Below are 20,828 nucleotides of genomic sequence, written 5' to 3' on the forward strand. Positions count from 1 at the left end.
AGCCTCTGGGGGCCGGCTGCTCAGTCCTTTGGCTGGAGAGCTCAGGGTAGAGGGGTGGGATATGTCAGACATACCCAGGAGCAGATAAGGACTGAAGGATGCTGGGAGAACCGGGGAGAACCAAGTCCCCTTTGATAAATTAAATAGGCACCTCAGCCATTTGTACCGGGTTTGAAACTTGGAAGGTATGCCATCAAAATTCAGCATGATTAGAACAGCTTCCTCACCTCTTCACGCCTAGGTGGAGATAAAACTAACAGAAACCACCTACAGTTACTTATGAAGCACACATCACAATACTTGTCACACAGCGGACACAATGGATACTTGAAAGCTATTGTTTATAGTCAATGGACAGCGTCCATTCATACAGTAGCGAGGGCTCTCCCATATGTCTCTGCCTTTGGCTATGCTCTCCCATATATTTATAATAAACTTTTTCCTCTGCCATACTGAGGTGCGGTCATAGCGTTTCCTTGCCTTTTTATTTCGTTTATTTCGTCCCCCTCCATTGGACTGTGTGCAAGAACCACGTGGTACTCAAGGGCCACAGTGCCGCACTATCTCAGCACGTGGGCAGGCAGCAGTACAGAGGTGTGCGCACAGCGTGCTAGCTGCATGACAGCCATTGCAGGCAGTCTGCAAAGCCTTCTCGACAGCGCTGGTCAGAGGATCAAAGCACCTACACACCACCTCGGCAGGTTCCTGACCAGCGGGGTGGGCAGGGCTCGCAGGAATCGCACCCTACCGTTGGCTACGCTCGCAGAGGCCCATAGGGTAGAGCCTTGCTAGCCCGAGGGCGGGACCCTCTGGCATCGCACCTTGCTATTGGCTGCCCTAGGAAGGCGGAACCCTTAATCATCACTCTCTATTGGCTTTGCCCGACGGAGGCGGGCCCTGGAGTCGTCACGCCCCACCATTGGTTGCGCCAGGACGGGTCTGCGGCGCTTCTGTGTTGTCATTAGGCGGCAAGTAGAGGACACAGGCAAGATGGCGGCGGTGGCTGGCATGGTGCGGGGACCCCTGCGGCAGGTAGGTAGCGGCCCCCGCACGCCCGCGGTCTGCCCGTGCCCTCCCTGAACCTCCTTCTCTCTCCCTGCCAGGTTTCCGGGCTGCTGAAGAGGCGTTTTCACCGCTCGGCGCCCGCGGCACTGCAGGTAACTGGCGCCGACGTTGGGCAAGGCCGGGAGGGAGCCCTCGGTCCCGGCGCAGGCCTGAGAGGCCGGGTGGCATCGCGGACCCTGGCGGCGGCCGAGTCCTGCGGATGATCGCGCTGCCTCTGACCCCGCCTGGCGCCGCTCACACTGACACCCATCCCCGCGAGGCTGGTGGCAGTCTAATAAGCGACCGGCCGCTTCCCTGACATTCCCCCCACCCCCGAAATTGTGGTAAAATATAACTTTAAAATCTTTTACTAAAATGTAAAGTTTATTGGCATCGAATGCATTCACTATATACACTATTCACTTTTAGAACTTACTTTGATCATCCCAAACAAGAACGCTGGCCGTTACACAATAATTACTCACACTACTCCAACCACTCTTATATACCATATTGTACTTTTCCGAACCTATGGGTTTGCTTGTTCTAGAATGCCATATAAGTTGAGTCTTTTGTCCTTTTGTGTCTGGCTTATTTAACTTCTCACAGTAGCTTCAAGGTTCATCCGTGTTGTAGAATACATCAGAATTTGTTCTTTGAAAGGGTGAATCATCCTTTGTACATTTTATACATTTATTCAAGGGTGGATATTTGGCTTGTTTCCACCGTTTGGATTTGTAATGGTGCTGCAGATATATGCTTGGGTCCCTGCGTTCAGTTCTTTGGCATAGTATATCTAGAAGTGGAGGATTTTACCTTTCCACATATTAAAGTAGCAGCTCCTGCATTGTGGATGTGAAGTGTTGGGCACTAGTGAGTGCTTAATACTTAGCCTTAGTTAAGACTTCCTTGCTAGTTCTCTGCCTCATAGTACTCCAAATGTAGTGGTAAAACAGCCTAGCATGCTTTCTACTTAGGAAACTGCCTGTGAGCTAGTTTAGGATCCATCAACTTTCTTGTTTGGTGTCCATCAACAACAACACTACAAGTGTTCCATAAGCTTGCCGTTAACATCTAGTGAAGGATTAGTGACAGTGTTACTTTTAAGTCTTTGGAACTTTTGTTTTGTTTTGTTTTTTGTTTGTTTGTTTGTTTTTGTTTTTGTTTTTTTTTTTGAGACAGGGTTTCTCTGTGTAGTTTTGGTGCCTTTCCTGGATCTGGCTTTGTAGACCAGGCTGGCCTCGAACTCACAGAGATCTGCCTGGCTCTGCCTCCTGAGTGCTAGGATTAAAGGCAAGCGCCGCCCACCACCACCTGGCAAGTTCTTGGAACTTTAATTTGAATGATATGCATTTATCTGCTTTGTTTATATGTGTGGGTGTGCATATGAGCACTTGAGGTCAGCTTCCAGGGAATCAGTTTCCTCCTTCCACCATGTGGGACCTAGGTATCAAATTCATCAGACTTGGCCATCTTGCCTCCTCAGATTTTTGGAACTTTAAAGGTAAATGCCTGCTTGAGTGTTAAATTTATGTTTTATGTTGTGGGCAGCCTAGGTAAGTATAAGGAAGGAAATCTTCATGGTATCTAAGTAATCCTTTAGCTAATCCTGTTTATATACCCCCTATGACAGTTGACAGTTCGTGAAGCTATTAATCAAGGTATGGATGAAGAACTAGAAAGAGATGAGAAGGTATTTCTGCTTGGGGAAGAAGTTGCCCAGTATGATGGTGCATACAAGGTAACTGGAATTGGTAACTTGATATAACATCAAAAAGTACCCATTTGCCCTGACAAACACTTGAAAGTCATGGGGTTAAATCTTAATTGTAGGTTAGCAGAGGCCTATGGAAGAAATATGGTGACAAGAGGATTATAGATACTCCCATATCAGAGGTAAGCCTTCCAGATCAGCTTTGAAGAGCTAGTTGAGTATTCCGTTTTAATTTCTGTGGCTGTTTTCTTAGGCTGCTATTTGCTTTACAGATGGGCTTTGCTGGAATCGCTGTTGGTGCAGCTATGGTATGTAATATTATGAAGTTTATCTAAGGAGATTCCCTTTAATATTATCTTCTGAAACTGTTGTTTGAATTGGGCGTGGGGGCACTCACCTTTAACCTAACCCCAGAACTTAGGAAACAGGCAGGTGGGTCTCTGAGTTCAAGGACAGCCTGGTCTACAGAGTGAGTTCCAGGACAGCCTGGACTACACAGAGAAACCCTGTTTTGAAAAACCCACAAAAAGAAAGAAAATATTGTTTGCATATTGGAAGAGTGGAATGGTTATTTAGCACTCATCCGTGTTCTGTTTAGTCTTTTAACATTGATGTTTTCTACTTGACAGGCTGGGTTGCGGCCCATCTGTGAATTTATGACCTTCAACTTCTCTATGCAAGCCATTGACCAGGTTATAAACTCAGCTGCCAAGACTTACTACATGTCTGCTGGCCTTCAGCCTGTGCCCATAGTATTCAGGGGGCCCAATGGTGCCTCAGCAGGTGTAGCTGCTCAGCACTCACAATGCTTTGCTGCATGGTATGGGCACTGCCCTGGTTTAAAAGTGGTCAGCCCCTGGAATTCCGAGGATGCAAAAGGACTTATTAAATCAGCCATTCGTGATGATAATCCAGGTCAGCATAGTAACATTAAAAACTGACATGAACTCTGCATTATGGTTCAAGGCATCTATTTTGGCATAGGCATAGCATATGTAAAGTGCTAATGACAGAAAGACAGTAAAAACTGTGCTTTTCCTCCTCATTGTAAGGTGCTAGTTATTTACTGCATACCTGCACCATTGGCTTAACCTCAGCAGATAGAATAATATTGACCAAACTGCAGGTGTCAGCAAGTAAACCATCCTGAAGTTTCTAGACTGATAGAGGCGAGGCTTGTTAGTATTTAGAAGATGAATGATTTTATTGTATATGTATTCTTAGTCATTTTGTCTGTTTGAGAACTTACTGTATCTTGCAGTGGTGATGCTAGAGAATGAACTGATGTATGGAGTTGCGTTTGAACTTCCTGCAGAAGCTCAATCAAAAGATTTTCTGATTCCTATTGGAAAAGCCAAAATCGAGAGGCAAGGTAAGAACACCTACTAGTGGGCTGGAGAGATGGCTCAGCAGTTAAGAGCACTGGATGTTTTTCCAGAGGTCCTGAGTTCAATTCCCAGCAACCACATGGTGGCTCACAACCATCTCTAATGCGATCTGGCGCCCTCTTCTGGCATGCAGGTAGAACATTGTATACATAATAAATAAATCTTCACACACAAAAAAAAAGAACACCTACTAATGTATACTAAGTATGCATTAATCATTGTTTTTACTGTAGCCCTTGTGTTTGCATAGGTCAGAAGATGCTGCCATGTAGTTTTGACTTACAAAGTAAAGGATGAATGAGTTCAAGTTAGGCTTTTCTGAATTTCTGTCTGGTACATTTGTATTCTGTGTCCAAGAATACAACCTCATTGCTTAGCTCACTGAAATAAAGTGAAGGTCTGATAAGACATGAGCTATAGCTGGCTGTAGACTCACCAGTGCTGCATTAGCTCCATTGACCTCTAATCTGTGACCACTTTATTTCAGGGACCCACATCACTGTAGTTGCCCATTCAAGACCAGTGGGCCACTGCCTAGAAGCTGCAGCTGTATTGTCTAAGGAGGGAATTGAATGTGAAGTAAGTGGACATTCCCCCCCACCCCCTTCTTTAAATCAGAATCTCCTTTTAAGACTCAAGGCTGGTGGGGGCTGGAGAGATGGCTCAAGGGTTAAGAGCATTGACTGATCTCCCAGAAGTCCTGAGTTCAATTCCCAGCAACCACATGGTGACTCACAACCATCTGTAATGAGATTTGTTGTCCTCTTCTAACATTATACATAATAAATAAATCTTAAAAAAAAAAAAAAAGACTCAAGGCTGCTGAGTTGGCTTAGCAGGTTAAGTTGCTGAAATCTAACTAGTTGAAAATCTAATCCCCAGGAGACACACACACACACACAAAACCAAACAACTTTTAAGTACCTTCTCAAGTTAAGATCCAGTCTTGCTGGTCTTGGGAGGGAGCTGTGCAAGCATGAGGACCTGAGTTTGGATTCCTAGCACTCACATGGAAACAAAAACCAAAAAAGCCAGGTGTGGTAGCATTTATCCCAGCCCTGGGGAGACAGTACTAGGAGGGGGATCCCTGGTGTCTGCTAGCTTGGCCATCCAGTCTAACCAATTAGTTAGCTCCAGATTCAGTGAGAGACCATTTTTAAAAAAATAAGGTGAACAATTCAGCAAGAAACCTGAGGTCATTCTCTAACTCCTCACGTGTGTGCACATACAATCACACACGCACAAGATCCAGCCTTAGAGCTGGACTTCAGAAGTAACTAAATCTAATCTCCTGTGTAGAACCTACCAAGTAGTTCTCCTTGGAAAGTATTACTTACTGTGTCTCATAAGCTATAAAATGAGGATAATAGAAATTTCTGCTCCATAGGGTATCATGGTGTAGGGCCTCACCTATTTATTTGGTAAGAGAGATGATGAAACCAAGGAGGGTAAGTGAATCCTATAGGTGAACAAAGCTTTCTCTGATGGGAATACAGGTTTCTGCTTTAACTGTAAGATCTTTTACTTTCTGTTTAAGACAAGGTCTCCCTGTGAAGCCCACACTATCCTCAAACATGTGGTCCTCCTGCCTCAGCCTCCCAAGTGTTGGGATTACAGGTTTGCACTACTGTACTGGTTTTCCTTTTAGTCTCTACGTTTGTATACCTATTGGTAGGCAGGCTCAATTTTCCTAGACCCAGAGATTAACAAAAACAAAAAAGAAGTGATGTTTTGGGGTCGAGGCTGTATTTGTCTCTTGGTTTCTATAAAGTTTATTTACTGCATTGCCTTTAGGTGATAAATTTGCGTACTATCAGACCAATGGACATTGAAGCCATAGAAGCCAGTGTCATGAAGACAAATCACCTTGTAACTGTGGAAGGAGGCTGGCCACAATTTGGAGTGGGAGCTGAGATTTGTGCCAGAATCATGGAAGGTATTTCAAAGAAACTGGTTCTAGGATACAATCAAACTGTAGTGACCAGTGTGCTTGAATACTGACTGAAAAGAGATCAAGAGCTAGGGGTGACCAAATGACTTTTCAACTTGTCAGTCTAGGGTTTTTGTCCTTTGGGTAAATGTTTTAAGAAGTCAAGTCAAAAGCAGTGCCCTAATAACGAGGGTTCATTACCTTGTTTTTCCGAGTCCCACATCAGCCTCTCAGGTGAGCCTTCTCTTCCCCAGGCCCTGCATTCAATTTCCTTGATGCTCCTGCTGTTCGAGTCACTGGTGCTGATGTCCCTATGCCTTATGCAAAGATCCTGGAAGACAACTCTATACCTCAGGTCAAAGACATCATATTCGCAGTAAAGAAGACACTGAATGTCTAATTTGGACTTTTAGTATCAAGTCATTGAAATTTATTTAAAATACTTGTTGGGACTTCATCTGATGTGTACTGAGAAACTTTACTAATCATAAAGTTAATTCTACAGCAGCAGCAGGTGTCTCTGTACTGGTAAGAAGTTTAAACATACTTATGAGTGGAAAACTCCACTCCCCACTCTAGATGCTATACTTTCTTTGTCTGTTACTGTTAATCTAGTCTTTGAATAAGATTTATAAATATTTATCCTCTTTAACTATAAGGGGCAAGAATGTTGCAGAGTCCTGATGAAAGATATTCCCCCCAGAAGATAACTTATATGTTTAAAAAGTATATTATCTGCATTTGCTGTTAAATTGTTTTGAAACGGAATAAAGGGGATTCCTACCTATGAGTAAATTGTATTTTCCTCCCCCCCCCCCACAGAGTTTTTCTCTCTCTAACAGTTCTGGCTGTCTGGGTTCTCACTTTGTAGACCAGCCTGACCTCAAACTCAGAGATCTGCCTGCCTCTGCCTCCCAAGTGCTGGGATTAAAGGCAAGCGCCACCACTGCCTGGCAAGTAGTTGTATTTTTGTATTAGTGAAATAATGTATTTGTAAGTCTTAGAGTACTATTAAGAAATTAGTGTCAGCCGGGCGTTGGTGGCGCACGCCTTTAATCCTAGCACTCGGGAGGCAGAGCCTGGCGGATCTCTGTGAGTTCGAGGCCAGCCTGGGCTACCAAGTGAGCTCCAGGAAAGGCGCAAAGCTACACAGAGAAACCCTGTCTCGAAAAACCAAAAAAAAAAAAAGAAATTAGTGTCAAATGCAAAAGGATTTCACTGTATCCCTGGCTGGCCCAGAACTATCTGTAGACCAGGATCTCATAGAGAGCCACCTGCCTCTGCCTCCCAAGAGCTGACATTTAAAGGTATGTGCCACCGTATCTGGCCCTAATTGAAGTTTTTGGGTTTTTGTTTTTTTTTTAATTTCCAGGATCCAGGATCACAGGTATGTTAGCCAAGTGCTCTACTACATCCCCAGACCCGATTTGCTTTTATTTATATATCTTAAGCTTTACCCAAAATTGTGAAAACTAAGAGCAGAAGCACTCAGCTCCAGGTTTCCATCAGACTGGTCACTAGTCCACACAGCACTGTCCAAAGCCAAACAGCCTTTTTTTTTTTTTTTTTTTTTGAGGCAGACTCATTATTTAATAGAGGATGATGACCTTGAGATTTTGACCCACCTACCTCTCTACCTTCCAAGTGCTATAGACACATACCACCATGCTTAGTTGATAAAATGCTGGTAATGATTAATGATCCAGGGCTTCCTGAGTGCTATACAAGCACTTTGCCAACTGAGTTATATCCCAAGCGCAGTATATTGACTCTTCATAACAAATTTTAATAAAATTTTTTTGAAATTTCTTTTTGAAAATGAAAAAGATTCATGTTGGGTACTCTTCCACAGTGCCAAAACCAGATATTGTCATATATGAGCCTCTTTAGAACTTGATGGAAAGGATTGTTTTCAACAAGTTCTGGAAGCGTACAGATGGTCTCTACATAGTAAGGGCTATTAGCAGTTATGAAGGGATAAGGAGACAGGAAATGAATACACTTGTGACACTACAATTTCTTCACAAAATATGCTGTAAGAAGTTCTCAGATGAAATACCTAGCAAAGCCACAACATATTTTCTTGTCATGATTTATTTTAATAAAAATACAGCTGAGTATATCATAGATTACATGAAACTATACACAATGACATTCTTTCTGCATAGTAACCAACACTGATATGTGTATTTAAATTTTAAAATGGATTTTTTTATAATCCTTTAAAGTGCAATTTATTTAAAGGTTTAAGCAAATCACAGAATGAAAGATTTCTAATAACTGAGTAACATCAGAAAAGATGCTGAAGTTGGATTAATCAAATCAGAAGTGATTGCCATCGATGCCAGATTCACTTGTAATGCTGACTTTCCCCCTACCCTAACCTGGACCTAAATGCTGAGGACTAAGACAACCCTTTAACCTGCAAGAGCTTTTTCTGTGGTTAATGTTTTTCTTTCTGTTTTGGTACATTCTAACTGAAAACTATAAATCCAGAGTGGCTGCTCTCAGCCAGTGAGATTCCCATTGAACTTGAGACAGAGGAATTCCCCCTGTCCTGCGAAAGGGAGAATGAAGAGAGCTCTTGCTTCTCTACCTCAGCCTTGGTTAATGTTAGCATCTGAGGTGAACTACCTAAGAAATGGCCAGAAAATGCGTCAGAGGAATGAGCTATGAGAATGCTTCTGATAGAGTAGGAGGGACAGTAAGGCCAGTCACTGCTGTGATGGAATATTGTCATTGCTTTTGCTTTTTTGTCATTTACCTTTAGCTGGTGCAAATAATATGCTGCTGCCCCTAAAGGAAGCCCATTAGAGTCACAGAAGAGTAAAATGTTAAGGCAGCAATGCTGGCCCCACTTTATTCTACTTGGAGAGCATTTCCCTCTTGCAAGACTGGCTGCACTGGCTCTGCAAGGACTCACCTAGGAAGAGGAAGTTGGGGGGGAGTGGGACAGAAGAGCTTGCCCAGTGTCAACAGGAAACATCAGCCAATCTTAGGAGCACTGTGATCACAGGTTTTGGCTTTCCTTAAAGTTCCCTTTTGGAAATTCTGGATAGAGTTGAGCAAGGCCCCACGGTTCACACCATTCACAGCCTGGGGCAGGAGTGGGACAGGTATCTCTGTGCCTGAGGTTGTTGAGTGACCTGCTGGTGGAGGCGGAGGTGGTGGAGGAGGTGGAGGTAATGCAGAAGACAGCCCTGTAGAGGAAAAAGAAGGTCAGTGTTCCACCTTTCCACTTTGAGCCAGGGCAGAGTGGACTCTGGGGAGACTGAATGTTCTCAGAGGGGCTAAAACCCAGTATTCAGGGTGTTTTCAAACTAATTTAAAAAAGAAAAGAAAGCTTGAAGCAAAGGGGGGATTTAAAGGTTGCATTTCTTTCAAATGACAGTCATGTGAGAAGAGAATTGAATTGAGTATCAGGGATTATGTGAAACCACACAGTAACATCTCTCCCTAGAGTGGCTCAGACTCCACTCCCAGCAGATCGGCTCTACCTACTGAGTACACAGGGTAAGACAGATCTGCATACAGAGTTGGGCCAAAGGGATGAACAATCCCTAGCTGCTTCCTCACACAATATTTGAAGGCTGTGGTTGGCTAGGCTAGGCCAGCAAGCCCCAAGGATCCTCCTATCACTATCTCCTCAGCCTTGCAGTTTTACAAGCATGTGCTCTGCTCCTTGCTATTTATTTATTTATTTTGGGTGCCAGGAATCCAAACTCTGGTCCTCATGCTTGCATAGCAAGCATTCTGACATGATCTCACAGCGCCACAAAACTGCATCTTCACTTGAAAAGCGTGTACTGTTGTAAAACATCCAAAGCCTTAAGTGATAGAAAGCCTTAAGGTTAAGGGTTAAGTATACAGAAAGTGAGCCATTATTTGGCTTTAAGTAGAGACAGAACTTGATGACAAAAGCAGGAGTGACATCTGTTGGCCTGTTAGAGAATAAGCCACTACGGATTCTCAAATAGGAGCTAGTGCCAGCTGGTTACTGGCATTTTGAATCTGGTTTGAATGATTTCCTGTTGGGCTGAATTAAAGAAACATAAAATGCTAGTACTTGTCAGCAGGCTTTTAGAGAAAGGGCTCTCTCCCTGGCAATGGCATTTTCAAGAGGAAGTCTGACCCAAGAACAAAGTGAGCCCGTGTGTGTGTGTGTGTGTGTGTGTGTGTGTGTGTGTGTGTGTGTGTGTGTGTGTGCGCGCACAAGCATAAGGGATCCTGGACAAAGAGCAGGAACCTGGGTACCTAAAGGTAAACATCCTTCAGGTGAATTTTTTTTAAATGTTTATTTATTGTGTATGTGCACCTACACAAGCATGCTACAGTGCATGTGTGGAACTCAGAGGACAACTTGTGGCAGTCAGTTCTCTCTTCCCACCATCTGAGTCCTAGAGACTACTCAGGCTGTTAAGGCTTGGGGGCCTGCACTTTTACCTGCTGAGCCAGCTAGCCAGTCCTTAAATTTCTTTCTTTTTTTTCTTTTTTTCCTTCTCAAAATCACTAGGTAAACTGTTCTTTTTTTTTTTTCTTCTGGAGCTGAGGACTGAACCCAGGGCCTAGCAAGCGCTCTACCACTGAGCTAAATCCCCAACCCCAAACTGTTCTTTCTAATGTGAAACATTACTGCCATAATAGGCTTTAATGTGTGGCAGTTATGGGCACTGGTTTTCTAAGGCCCGGCTTATCTGTTGTTACCACACTGCTATGAGCTGCAAGAATAACAGGCAAGATACCTCGTCCACTAAATATGGATGAAGGAGGAATGACTCAAGGTCACCAATAAAATACTCAAGTAAGTACCTCCTTTCCACTAAGTGGGACAAGCAATGGCCAAAGTCTTGCAATTCACAAAAACCACTTACCTTCCTTTATACCCTTACCCCAACCTAAGGCAGCTGAAATTAAAAACAAAATCACACAAATGCACATTCTCATGCTCTGCAATCATGGAATTCTCAAATAATGATACCATAGCAATACAAATAAAGATTAAATACAGACAAATGAACAAAATGTAATTTGCATTCCTTCTGCTCAACAATGAATAAAATTCAATTCAGTTGTATATAGGATAGATTGTGGAAGACATTCCTGGCTCTCCATCATAGGGTTATAGACCTTGAAGTGACTACTGAGGTGAGAAGCCCAGGTGGGATGAGGGTAGAAGTATTCCACTTACAGCATTTGAGTAATGACAGTGAAATGCTGGAGTTAGGGAGGGTTCTCTTGAAGCTCTGGGAACTGTGTCTCTTGCCTGACAGCATGTAGTACCAAGGCTGCCAGAGGAGGAAGCTCTCTGCCCATGTGGGAATGAATGGCTATCAATAACTCATACACTAGGCACTATCTTAGTGGCCAGAGAAGTGCAGCAGAAGTATTAGACCGGACCAGGAGCTGTAGGTTTCCCCCTCCCAGCTTTGTGCTCAGACCCCTGGCTGAAGAATCACTGCAGGGTTAAAGCTCAGAAGACAGGTTTGGGCTACAACAGCATTGGTGACCCTATTGCATACCTGAAACTGGCCATCCTGAGATGGCTACCTTACAGTCTAGGGTTTAGGAAGGCTAGAGAGAGGCCTAGGGGCTTGAATTCATGAGTATGGTTGGTGGCCTTGGCATACAACAGCCTGGCTTCAGAGAACCAACCCTTGACTCTGGACTCACAATCTCACAATGTACTACCAGAGTTTGGGAGTTAGGGATGGTTTCAGTAAATGGATCTTTATTTTCTAAGTGAAGGCTGAAACTATCACGTAACAAAATCCTCAAGAGGTTGATCGTATTAATATGCCATCTAAAGTATTATGCCTGTATAGTAAACAGAAGAATGAGCATTCTGATGTCTGCTCACAGGGAGCTGGGCTAGCCTGTGCCCATATAACAACCAGAAGAGGGGGCTGTGTGAGAAGTGGTTTTGCTCATTTCAGTGGGGAAAAGTAAACACCCTGATGCCCACTCACAGGGATCTCTACCAACCAATCTCAAGGGGCCTGATGTTCCATGAATTACAGAAGACAAGGAAGGCTAGAACTCAATCTCTAGGGAATACTGCAAGTTGAGGAGAGGCCCTTAGAACTAGAAGGGCAAAACTGGAAGAGGCAGGAACACTACTAGGAGCTCAGTCTCTCTCTGAGGACAAACTCCACCCATTCATTGTCTTTGGCCATTTTAACAGTCTGTTAGCTTCTTTTAAAGGTTAGTGAGTATAAGACAGGACCATTAGCAAAAATGTCAAGATAGGAAAGGAAGGGGCAAAGAACAAACACATGCTCATGATTTGCCCTGAGAAAAACCCCAAAACAACTGCCTGATGCATGCACTCTCCCTGTACCTACACTCTATAAAGAAGTCCCTTTTATTAAAAGGCCTCTAGTAGCTTTATCCCCAAGGCCACAGACAAGAGGAAAGAGCAGACAAACTCAATGTTGTGGGCTGGTGGTCATATGAGGTCCCAACTAGGATGGGGCATGCTCCTAAAAGTGCATCTACAATGACAGCCAGGTCAGTCCTGAGTTTTCCTAGCTCATGTTCTCTTAGACAAAAATCTCAATACTAGCTGTTCTAACTTTCCCAGAAGCCTCTCTACTAGACCCAGTAGGAATGTGGCAATCAGCCATGTGCCAAAAAGAGGATGCACTCTAGGTATGCAAAGAAAAATTATGTATTTTAGATCTTCGGAGGGTTGCTGTGCTAGGAACATCGCTAACACTTTCTTGGAAAGGACATTTGAAGTCCAAGTTTAATAGTTTCTCCAGGTTTCTGTAGGTCTGGATGGGTAAGCCACTAGACCATACCAGACACAGAGGAGACAGCAGTCACACAGCAGTCCTCAGCTTTTTGGGCCACCTTTGCCTTGGCCTTAGACAGATGAGGAGACTCATAGCTTACTCAAGAATCCCCAAATGTATGTTAGAACTATTTATTTGTCATCAATTATAAAAACCAAGAAGTTGTGCCAACAACTTGTCTTCATCAGTAACTAGGAACCAACATTTTGTAGCACGGTTTTGAAAGTAAGTTTTCAAAATTAAATGCACTCAGATACCATTGAGATGCAATTAGAGCTCATATTTCCAAACTAAAATGGAGTGAAAATGTAGATTTTTAGAAGGTCATGATGGAAATGAAATGAATATGGATGAAGTGACTTGGGGGGCCTTTTAAAGATGCTGTGTTTCACTGAAATGTTCCAACAAGGGAGTAGTTTCTGTTCTGCTTCCCATGTTCACCAGTGACACAAACTCATTGGGTCCAATCTCACACATAGAAACACAGCATCTTCAAAGCTGGAAAAGTCAGCATAGCTTACTTTACCGAAAATTCACGTTCAAAGTGGTGCATGCTCTACCGAAGACAGCAGAGAGAGGGGAGAGGGGGAGGGAAGGAGAGAGAGACAGACATAATTATTCAGAGTTTAGTGTTATTTAAGCAAATACTAACAGTAAAATGTTAGTCTGAATTGCATGTTTAATATTCTCACTGCAAAACTAGGGTGCACTTAACTACAAAATGCCATGGTTTACAAACTCAAACATGAACCTTTCAGGATACAGCAAATGAACAAGTCACTTTCTTTGTCACACTTTTCTAAGCCAGTTAAATGCTATTTTTATTTATTTACAAACGTCATAGGAACTTCAGAAGAGCACAGAGCTTTTCACTCTCCAAGTGCAGCAAGAGATGTCCACTTCTGTGTCAAACACACAGATTGCAAGCCCAGCGCCATTTTGAGATTTTTGACAGCAGTTAACTCTGCAGCTCACACATGATTGAGCCTGTATGATAATGAGTATTCAGAGACAGGTAATGCCTGGGGGCACTCACCAACCTAAGACAGAGTGCCTGTGTGGCCTGGACAGGCATCTCTATGACAGGTAAGGTGACCTGCTGACATCCCACCCAACCTAAGTCAGAAGCTCATTTTTTAGTAAAAGGGGGACCTGTAGGGCCCTGGCCCCCGTTTTGGGTAACTGTTGTCTTGCTTGCTGACCTTGATCTTGATATCCTCCCTATGCTAATTCCCTGCCAGGTTCCACCCTCCTGAATGCTTAAGGAAAGATCCTTGTCTGTGTATCCTGCATAATGGGCTTTAGCAGCTTAGATGCAAGATTGTAAAACATCAGTAGCAAACTTCTGCCCTCTAGGGTTCTCCCACTGTGCTGTAAGCCTGTATTTAAGACCTCCTCCCTCTTTCAATAAACGGCATTGGGGGCGGGGGTGGGGGGGTGGGGGTGGGGGGGTGGGGGTGGGGTGGGGGGAGATGTCCGCACCTTATCACCAACCAAGGATGAAGGAAAACTCACTGCTTTACAAAATAGTCTTCCACTGTCTAAAATAGAGATTCTCTTTTTAAGTTGAGAAGAACAAAGTAGCAGAACAGGAGGGTCTGTGGGTGGGCGACCTCTCAGGAAGAGCTGTGGGGACACCCTCTGCAGCCCACTTTAGTCTAGTGAAACTTCCAAACGAAAAAAGCAAGGAAATGGTTTGGTTTTTGTTCTTTCAAACTCACTAGGTTTCAGGTTAAAGGCAAATGATAATGCTTCTTTGTTGGAGCCCATCTGGGGTTCCTGGTGGCTTTGTCCAGCAGTTCTTCATAAAGAGAATGCTTGGACCATGGGCCTGAGAATCAGGTTTTTGGAAGGGTCTACACTTGGCTGTATCTAGCAAGGGGAAGGTCTCTGCTCCTCCCCTTGGCATTGTCATAAAAAGCCCTTTGGAATAAAGTTCAAGGCTGGTGGGTTCAGACCCAAGCCCTCCCGAGGCTATCTTGGGTTTCCTGTCTTTTCTCTTGCTGTCTAGGTATCTCTTTCTAGCTAATATTTCTTACTTCTCCCTACTCAAGAGTACCCTGGGTCATAAGTGGCAGTTGGTCTGCCATACTTTTTTCCCACACAGTGAGCCCCAGAGCTCCTCAGGACAAACAGCAAGAAAGAACATATGACTGAGATGGGCCCCTAAATCCCTGTGGCCACAATGCCAACTCTGGAAGAAGCAAAGGAGGCTGGGAACACTCAGCCAGTCCCTCTCCCTGTACAAGGAGAGAAATCCAGGGAGAAGCTCACACCTTTAGAATGGGGTGAGGGGGTGCTGGAATTCCTAGCTACTCCCCAAGCTACATGACCACACATGCACTGTCCAGTAGCCAGGCAAGATGCTTAGTTATCCCTGGGCCTTACATCCTATGTAATCTGTGTGGTGTGTGATCACGTAATCTATGTGCATGTGGGGCATAGCCACCTAAGCCCATATGCGCATGTGTGGGGAGGGCCTATAAAAGCAGGTCCCACTTATCCCTTCGCCCTTTTCCCTGCACAATCATTCCCATAGGCCTAAGCACATCCCTTCTGTTCCCTTCCCTTAATAAACTCTTATAGTGGTTTTGTTGTACTTTGTGGCTTTTCTAGCATGGTAAACAGTGCCCCTTAATATCTCTGAACTGCTTAATAAATAATGGGGAGGGGGTGCTGAGAAAATGGTAGAACACAGAAATAGAGAGCAGAACCAAGGCACTCCCATGGTCAACCCTGCATGGTGACCTGCTCAGGGCAAAGCACACTGCTTTGTGTATGTGGAGCTCTGCTTACTGGATTGAGAGACCACACCCAGGGTGGAACTACATCTCCAACTGAGAGCTTTTTGAGACATTGTCTCACTACACATAGCTCAGACTGGCCTCAAATTCTGAAGCTCCTGCCACAGCTTCTCAATATTACAAGCATGCTCCACCAAGTTTATGTGTAACTTTTGAAAAGAGTTAATTGTTAATGCTGGATACAAACATTTTAGTATATACTGACTTCAGACTTGACTAGATCAGATAAATTCTGCATTTTAAGTAAGTTAATTTCTATAAGTTCAAAATTCTCTAGATGTTGCAAGTTCTTACTCCTATTAATTCTTAACTCTCCTCAGCTCTCTCTTCTTTGTGCTCTATCATTCTCTAGGTCCATATTCCATTTCATCCCCTTAAGCTCTCCAGATTCAAAACTTTCCATAACCTCCACCCTAATCTGATGATAATTTACTGTTTAGAAAGCCTTGCCATGAATATTAACTAAAAGGGCAAAGGTTCCGTGTGTGTGTGTGTGTGTGTGTGTGTGTGTGTGTGTGTGTGTAGAGAGAGAGCGCACGCACAAGTGCCACAACACAGTGTGGAGGTCAGAGAACAACTTACAGAAGTCAGTTCTCACCTACTATATGGGTTCCAGGGATAGAACTCTAGTTGTAAGGCCTGGTAGTAAGCACCTTTACCAACCCTAAGCCATCTCTTTGGCCTAAGGATCCTCTTAAAAACCAGTTTATCAGAAAGTCATCTAGAGAAGAAGATTTGCAAACCTCTACTACAGAAATCTGGAGATGAAGGGTCAGAAGATGAGGTCTAGGGAAGATTAAAGGTGATGATGGTTTGCAGAGAGATTTTATTTGAAAAAGGAAAAAGGAAACCTGCATAAGACAGGGTCTGAGCTGTGGTTTGACTCATGGCTTTCAGTGCTCTTTCATTTGTCTAGAATGTTTCTCTCTCTGAAAGTTACTTTTAGGCTGTTAGATATGTTGTCTGCCATGCCAAAAGCTTAATTCCTTTATCATGCCTTCACCATTTTGAACTTATTTTCTCTGTTAATTAGGAGTAATTTTGTTTGTTAAAAAACACTATTTAAGGGGTTAGGGATTTAGCTCTGTGGTAGAGTGCTTGCCTAGCAAGTGCAAGGCCCTAGGTTAGGTCCTCAGCTCTGAAAAAAAGAAAAGAAAAAACATTAATTGAAGTAAAGTAAAATAATGCAAATTTCCAAGAACGGAACTCATTTGTTCAAGGTTATAGTAAGCAACTGGTAGAGCTGAGAAAAAGCCTGAGTATTCTGGCTCTGTGTGCAGAATTACCACTCCAGCAGAGTAGGGCTTAACTGTGATGGTCATGGATACTCCCTCAAAAAAGCAGGCACTCACTGAGTTGAGTAAATGAATGGAGGCAGAATCAAGTTCAAATCCTGGCTCTTCAAGCTTCCATTGCCCATGTGACCTTGGTCAAGTTCTCAACATTATTAGTGTGGAACCAAAATAAGACCAAAATGCTCTCACCCCAAAACTAAAGGCCTAAGACTGCTCCTTTTAGCTACAGGCCATAAGTTACTGGAACAGGCCAGAAGTTACTGAGACCAGTCAGTTCAGATTCCAGAAACCAGGAAGTGTAAAAGTACAGAGCCACAAGATAGTCACGAGGTAATGCCTGCCAGACTATGGAATGTCCTCTCCCTGGTTTCCAGGGTAACTGATCACAGAAATGCCTCCACCTGAGGGCAGCCAATGAGAAATGGTGGCGGGCAACCACTCCCTTAGAAGTAATTTCTAGAAGTCCCTAGAAGCGAGCCAATCAGAATTGTACCTGTACTAGCACCCCTAAATGATGTAACCTTGTGACTTTTCCCTTTAAAAACTGAGCTTGCAGATAGGTGGGTGCTTCCTCCAGCCTCCACTGCGTTGGATGTATTGGACGAAGTCCCTGCCTAGGCTTGTATTGCTTTTGGATATCCAGAATTAAACCTTGCTTTTGCATTCCGGCATGCTCGTCTTTGGTGGTCTCTCTGGGGGTCACGATCTGGGCACAACAATTAGAGGCTCAGTTTTTCCCAGAAATAGGGATAAACTAGAATCCATTCTCACTGGACAGGAAGAAAGTTGAAGAATACATGAGACAGTGAATACAAATCACTTGGATGTGATTATCAAAAACAATAGTTTCAGGTTTCCCCTTTATTTAGCTTCCTTAACATACTCCTTTTTAAATGTACTTTTTTATAAAAAAGAGCCAATACATAAAGAGTTTGAGTTCACCCTGGGCTACATAAAATCCCATCTTAACCACCACCACCACACAAAAAGGCTTTGAGAGTTGGCTCAGAGGTTAAGAATGCTTGCTACTGGGCTGGAGAGATAGCTCAGAGGTTAAGAGCACTGACTGCTCTTCCAGAGGTCCTGAGTTCAATTCCCAGCAACCACATGGTGGCTCACAACCATCTGTAATGAGATCTGGCGCCCTCTTCTGTATATATAATAAATAAAATTTAAAAAAAAAAAAAAAAAAAAAAAAAAGAATGCTTGCTGCTCTTCCTGAGTACCTGAGTTCCATCTCTGACATGCCTATGGGGAGGCTCCCAGCTGCCCGTAATTCCAGGGAAACAACAACTTCTTCTGGCTTTCCCCCAAATTTGCACAACACATGTGCATCCTTACACACAGACACACCCATAAATATAAGAGGAAATCAAGACAGTAGGCCTGTTGTCTGTGTGGGGGACCCAAAACAGTTTGACCACATAGCTGCCATGACAGGCTTAGAGGCCCAGACACAGTTTCTGTGGCAGGCTTACTGGCAGGCAACACTCAGACCCAGGAAAAGCCATAAGCTGACCCCACCCAGGGAGAGCCAACATCTAAGGGGAAGTACCTGTCATTCCAAACACTCCAACCATTAGATAAGATGTCCCTTAGTCTAGCACACACCTATTTTCTTTTTTACAGATACCCCTAGACAAAAGTCAGCCAATCAGGGTCCTGAACCTTGGAAATCCCCTCACTCCAACCTCTGCTGTGATAAAAACACTACACCCAGCCTGGGCTCGGGGCTCCCTGCTCTCACTGCTGCATCGGACAGACAGACAGACCAAGCCGGGAGCTTGAAAATAAAAGCTCTTTGCTTTTACATATGGAATTAGGTATCTTTGGTGGTCTTTTGGGGGTCCCCGAGATATGGGCATAACAGTCTGTTCACCGAATACAGTGAGAGCAAATATTTGTATATGTGCAAACTAGGACATTTTAAAACACTCAGCTCCACATGAATGTACAGAAGGAATACTCCTTGTGACACATGGCATGAGATGTGTTGGGATAAAGGAATTTTAAAGCTTCCCAAAGAGACCTTTATGAGTCATGGAACAGTAGAAAAGTATTAGAAATTTTCTAACTAAGGAAAAAAAAAAAACAGGGCTTTACTAAAGAGAATGCTACTCCACCAAATGCAACTGCCACCAGACTTAATTTAGTGTGGATCTCAACAAGTTCCAAAGGAAACACCTGCAGAGAGGGTCCCAGTTGCTAGACAGGGATCATTTGTTATTAGCTCTTCAGTTAGAAATGTCTGCCACTTCACCTCTGCCAAATCCTAAGTAGCTAAGAACAAGACCTCATCTAGTTACCATGATCACTTAAAACTGAAGCTGTAGGGAAGAAGTCCTACTGCTCAACTCAACTTGTCAAAGCTGACCTGCTGTGATCCCTCCTCTTCTGAAGGGCTTGACCTAGCTGCCCCACAAGGCTGAATCATGCTTCTCACCCAGGAGAAGCCCCAAGAGCAGAGCAAGCCTCTACCTCCCATAACACTACTACCTACAATTAAGTCTCCTTAGTGTTTTGCACAGGACAAGGCTCAAGATGTTGCTTGCTGGTAGGCTAACTTTTGATAAAGATCTTTTTTGGAAGGAGAGAGAATTCGAGACATGGTTTCTCTGTATAGCCTTGGATGCCTGGTACTCAGTCTGTGGACCAGGCTGGCCTTGAATTCAGAGATCCACCTGCCTCTGCCTCCCTGAATGTTATAGGATTAAAGGTATGTGCTACCTCTGCCTGTCGAAAAAGATCTTTTATTTCAGGGCAACCACTGGGAAAAGATATTTCCAGGTTTCATAGGAAGTTTTTGTCTGCTGGAACTGCTTCCAATACTTTAGAGCTTCTGAGACACTGGACATTGATTGGCTAGAATCTGTCTGCTTCTCTTGGTAACCCAGGCTACATACAGTTCCTGTCAAACCACGGGCTACATGTAAGTGTATCTTGAATACATCTGAGGTAAGCAGACCTACTGTGCGTATCTGGCTTAGAACCTGAAATGCTAGGTTGCTAGGCAAATGCTCTGAGATTCATTACAAGAAATAGCCAGTAGAGATCGGAGCATGGTCTTTTTTTTAAAGATTTATTTATTTATTATGTAAACAGTATTCTATTTGCATGTATCCCTGCAAGCCAGAAGAGGGACCAGATCTCATTACAGATGGTTGTGAGCCACCATATAAGTGCTGGGAATTAAACTCAGGACCTCTGGAAGAACAGCCAGTGTTCTTAGCCTCTGAGCCATCTCTCCAGCCCGGAGCATGGTCTTTAGGATGAATAATTCTGTCAATAATTTCATCAACAAAATCAAAAGGGAATAAAGGAAAAAGGAATCACTAACTGGGCTCAGACGCTTCCCCTGACAGTCACCGTGCTTTTGGGCTTCAAATGTGTTCTCTCCAGCTTACAACATTGTTCCCTGCTACCCCATATTGACTGGGCACTACCAAAAAATTCCATTTTTCTTCTCTCATTCTGAAAGTTACCTCATTTTATGTAAAGTTGTTACTATATAAGATCACTCTTGGGCACACAGGTAATCCTAGGACTTAAAGGTGGAGGGAAGGATCAGAAGGTCAGGGGCATCCTCAGTTATGTAGAATTTTGAACCAGCCTGGGATATATGAAACCCAGTCTCAAAATAAATAAAAAAAAACAAAAACAATGACAACAACAACAACAAAATCACTCTCATTTAAAGCAAAGGTAACTAGAAGAGTCAGACTATGAATGAAATAAGGCATCTAAAGACAAGAACCTGAGTAAGCCGCCCAGAACCACAGCTCACACACAGTGAGTGCTCTGCACACTAAGCAGGCATTTCCCTGTTAGCCTGCGCTAAGAATTTTAAGAATCCTCTCCA

General features: G+C 43.6%; 2 protein-coding genes across 15 annotated transcripts in view; one reads left to right on the forward strand and one right to left on the reverse strand.

Annotated features, from left to right (window-relative positions):
* The first annotated feature begins 557 nt into the window (after positions 1–557).
* On the forward strand, positions 558–6,871 carry Pdhb (pyruvate dehydrogenase E1 subunit beta). Its single transcript, XM_006994744.4, has 10 exons — positions 558–1,032; positions 1,104–1,157; positions 2,678–2,785; positions 2,878–2,940; positions 3,031–3,066; positions 3,388–3,673; positions 4,020–4,130; positions 4,634–4,725; positions 5,941–6,082; positions 6,331–6,871. Exons 1-10 carry the CDS (start codon positions 991–993, stop codon positions 6,474–6,476), a joined length of 1,080 nt encoding a protein of 359 aa, XP_006994806.1. The 5' UTR covers positions 558–990; the 3' UTR covers positions 6,477–6,871.
* A 1,281-nt stretch (positions 6,872–8,152) lies between these two features.
* Positions 8,153–20,828, reverse strand: part of Pxk (PX domain containing serine/threonine kinase like) — an 82,471-nt gene continuing 69,795 nt past the window's right edge. For 9 of the 14 annotated variants that reach the window (XM_076544553.1, XM_076544552.1, XM_076544557.1 and 6 more), the window contains one exon: positions 8,153–9,276. In XM_076544553.1, the coding sequence (XP_076400668.1) occupies positions 9,062–9,276 (215 nt within the window). In that variant the 3' untranslated portion in view covers positions 8,153–9,061. Of the gene's footprint in view, positions 9,277–13,396; positions 13,427–20,828 lie in introns of all 14 variants that reach the window. The other 5 variants (XM_076544558.1, XM_076544559.1, XM_076544563.1 and 2 more) reach the window with 1 other exon arrangement.

The sequence above is a fragment of the Peromyscus maniculatus genome, chromosome 9 (genome assembly GCF_049852395.1).
Source record: "Peromyscus maniculatus bairdii isolate BWxNUB_F1_BW_parent chromosome 9, HU_Pman_BW_mat_3.1, whole genome shotgun sequence".
Taxonomy (NCBI): domain Eukaryota; kingdom Metazoa; phylum Chordata; class Mammalia; order Rodentia; family Cricetidae; genus Peromyscus; species Peromyscus maniculatus.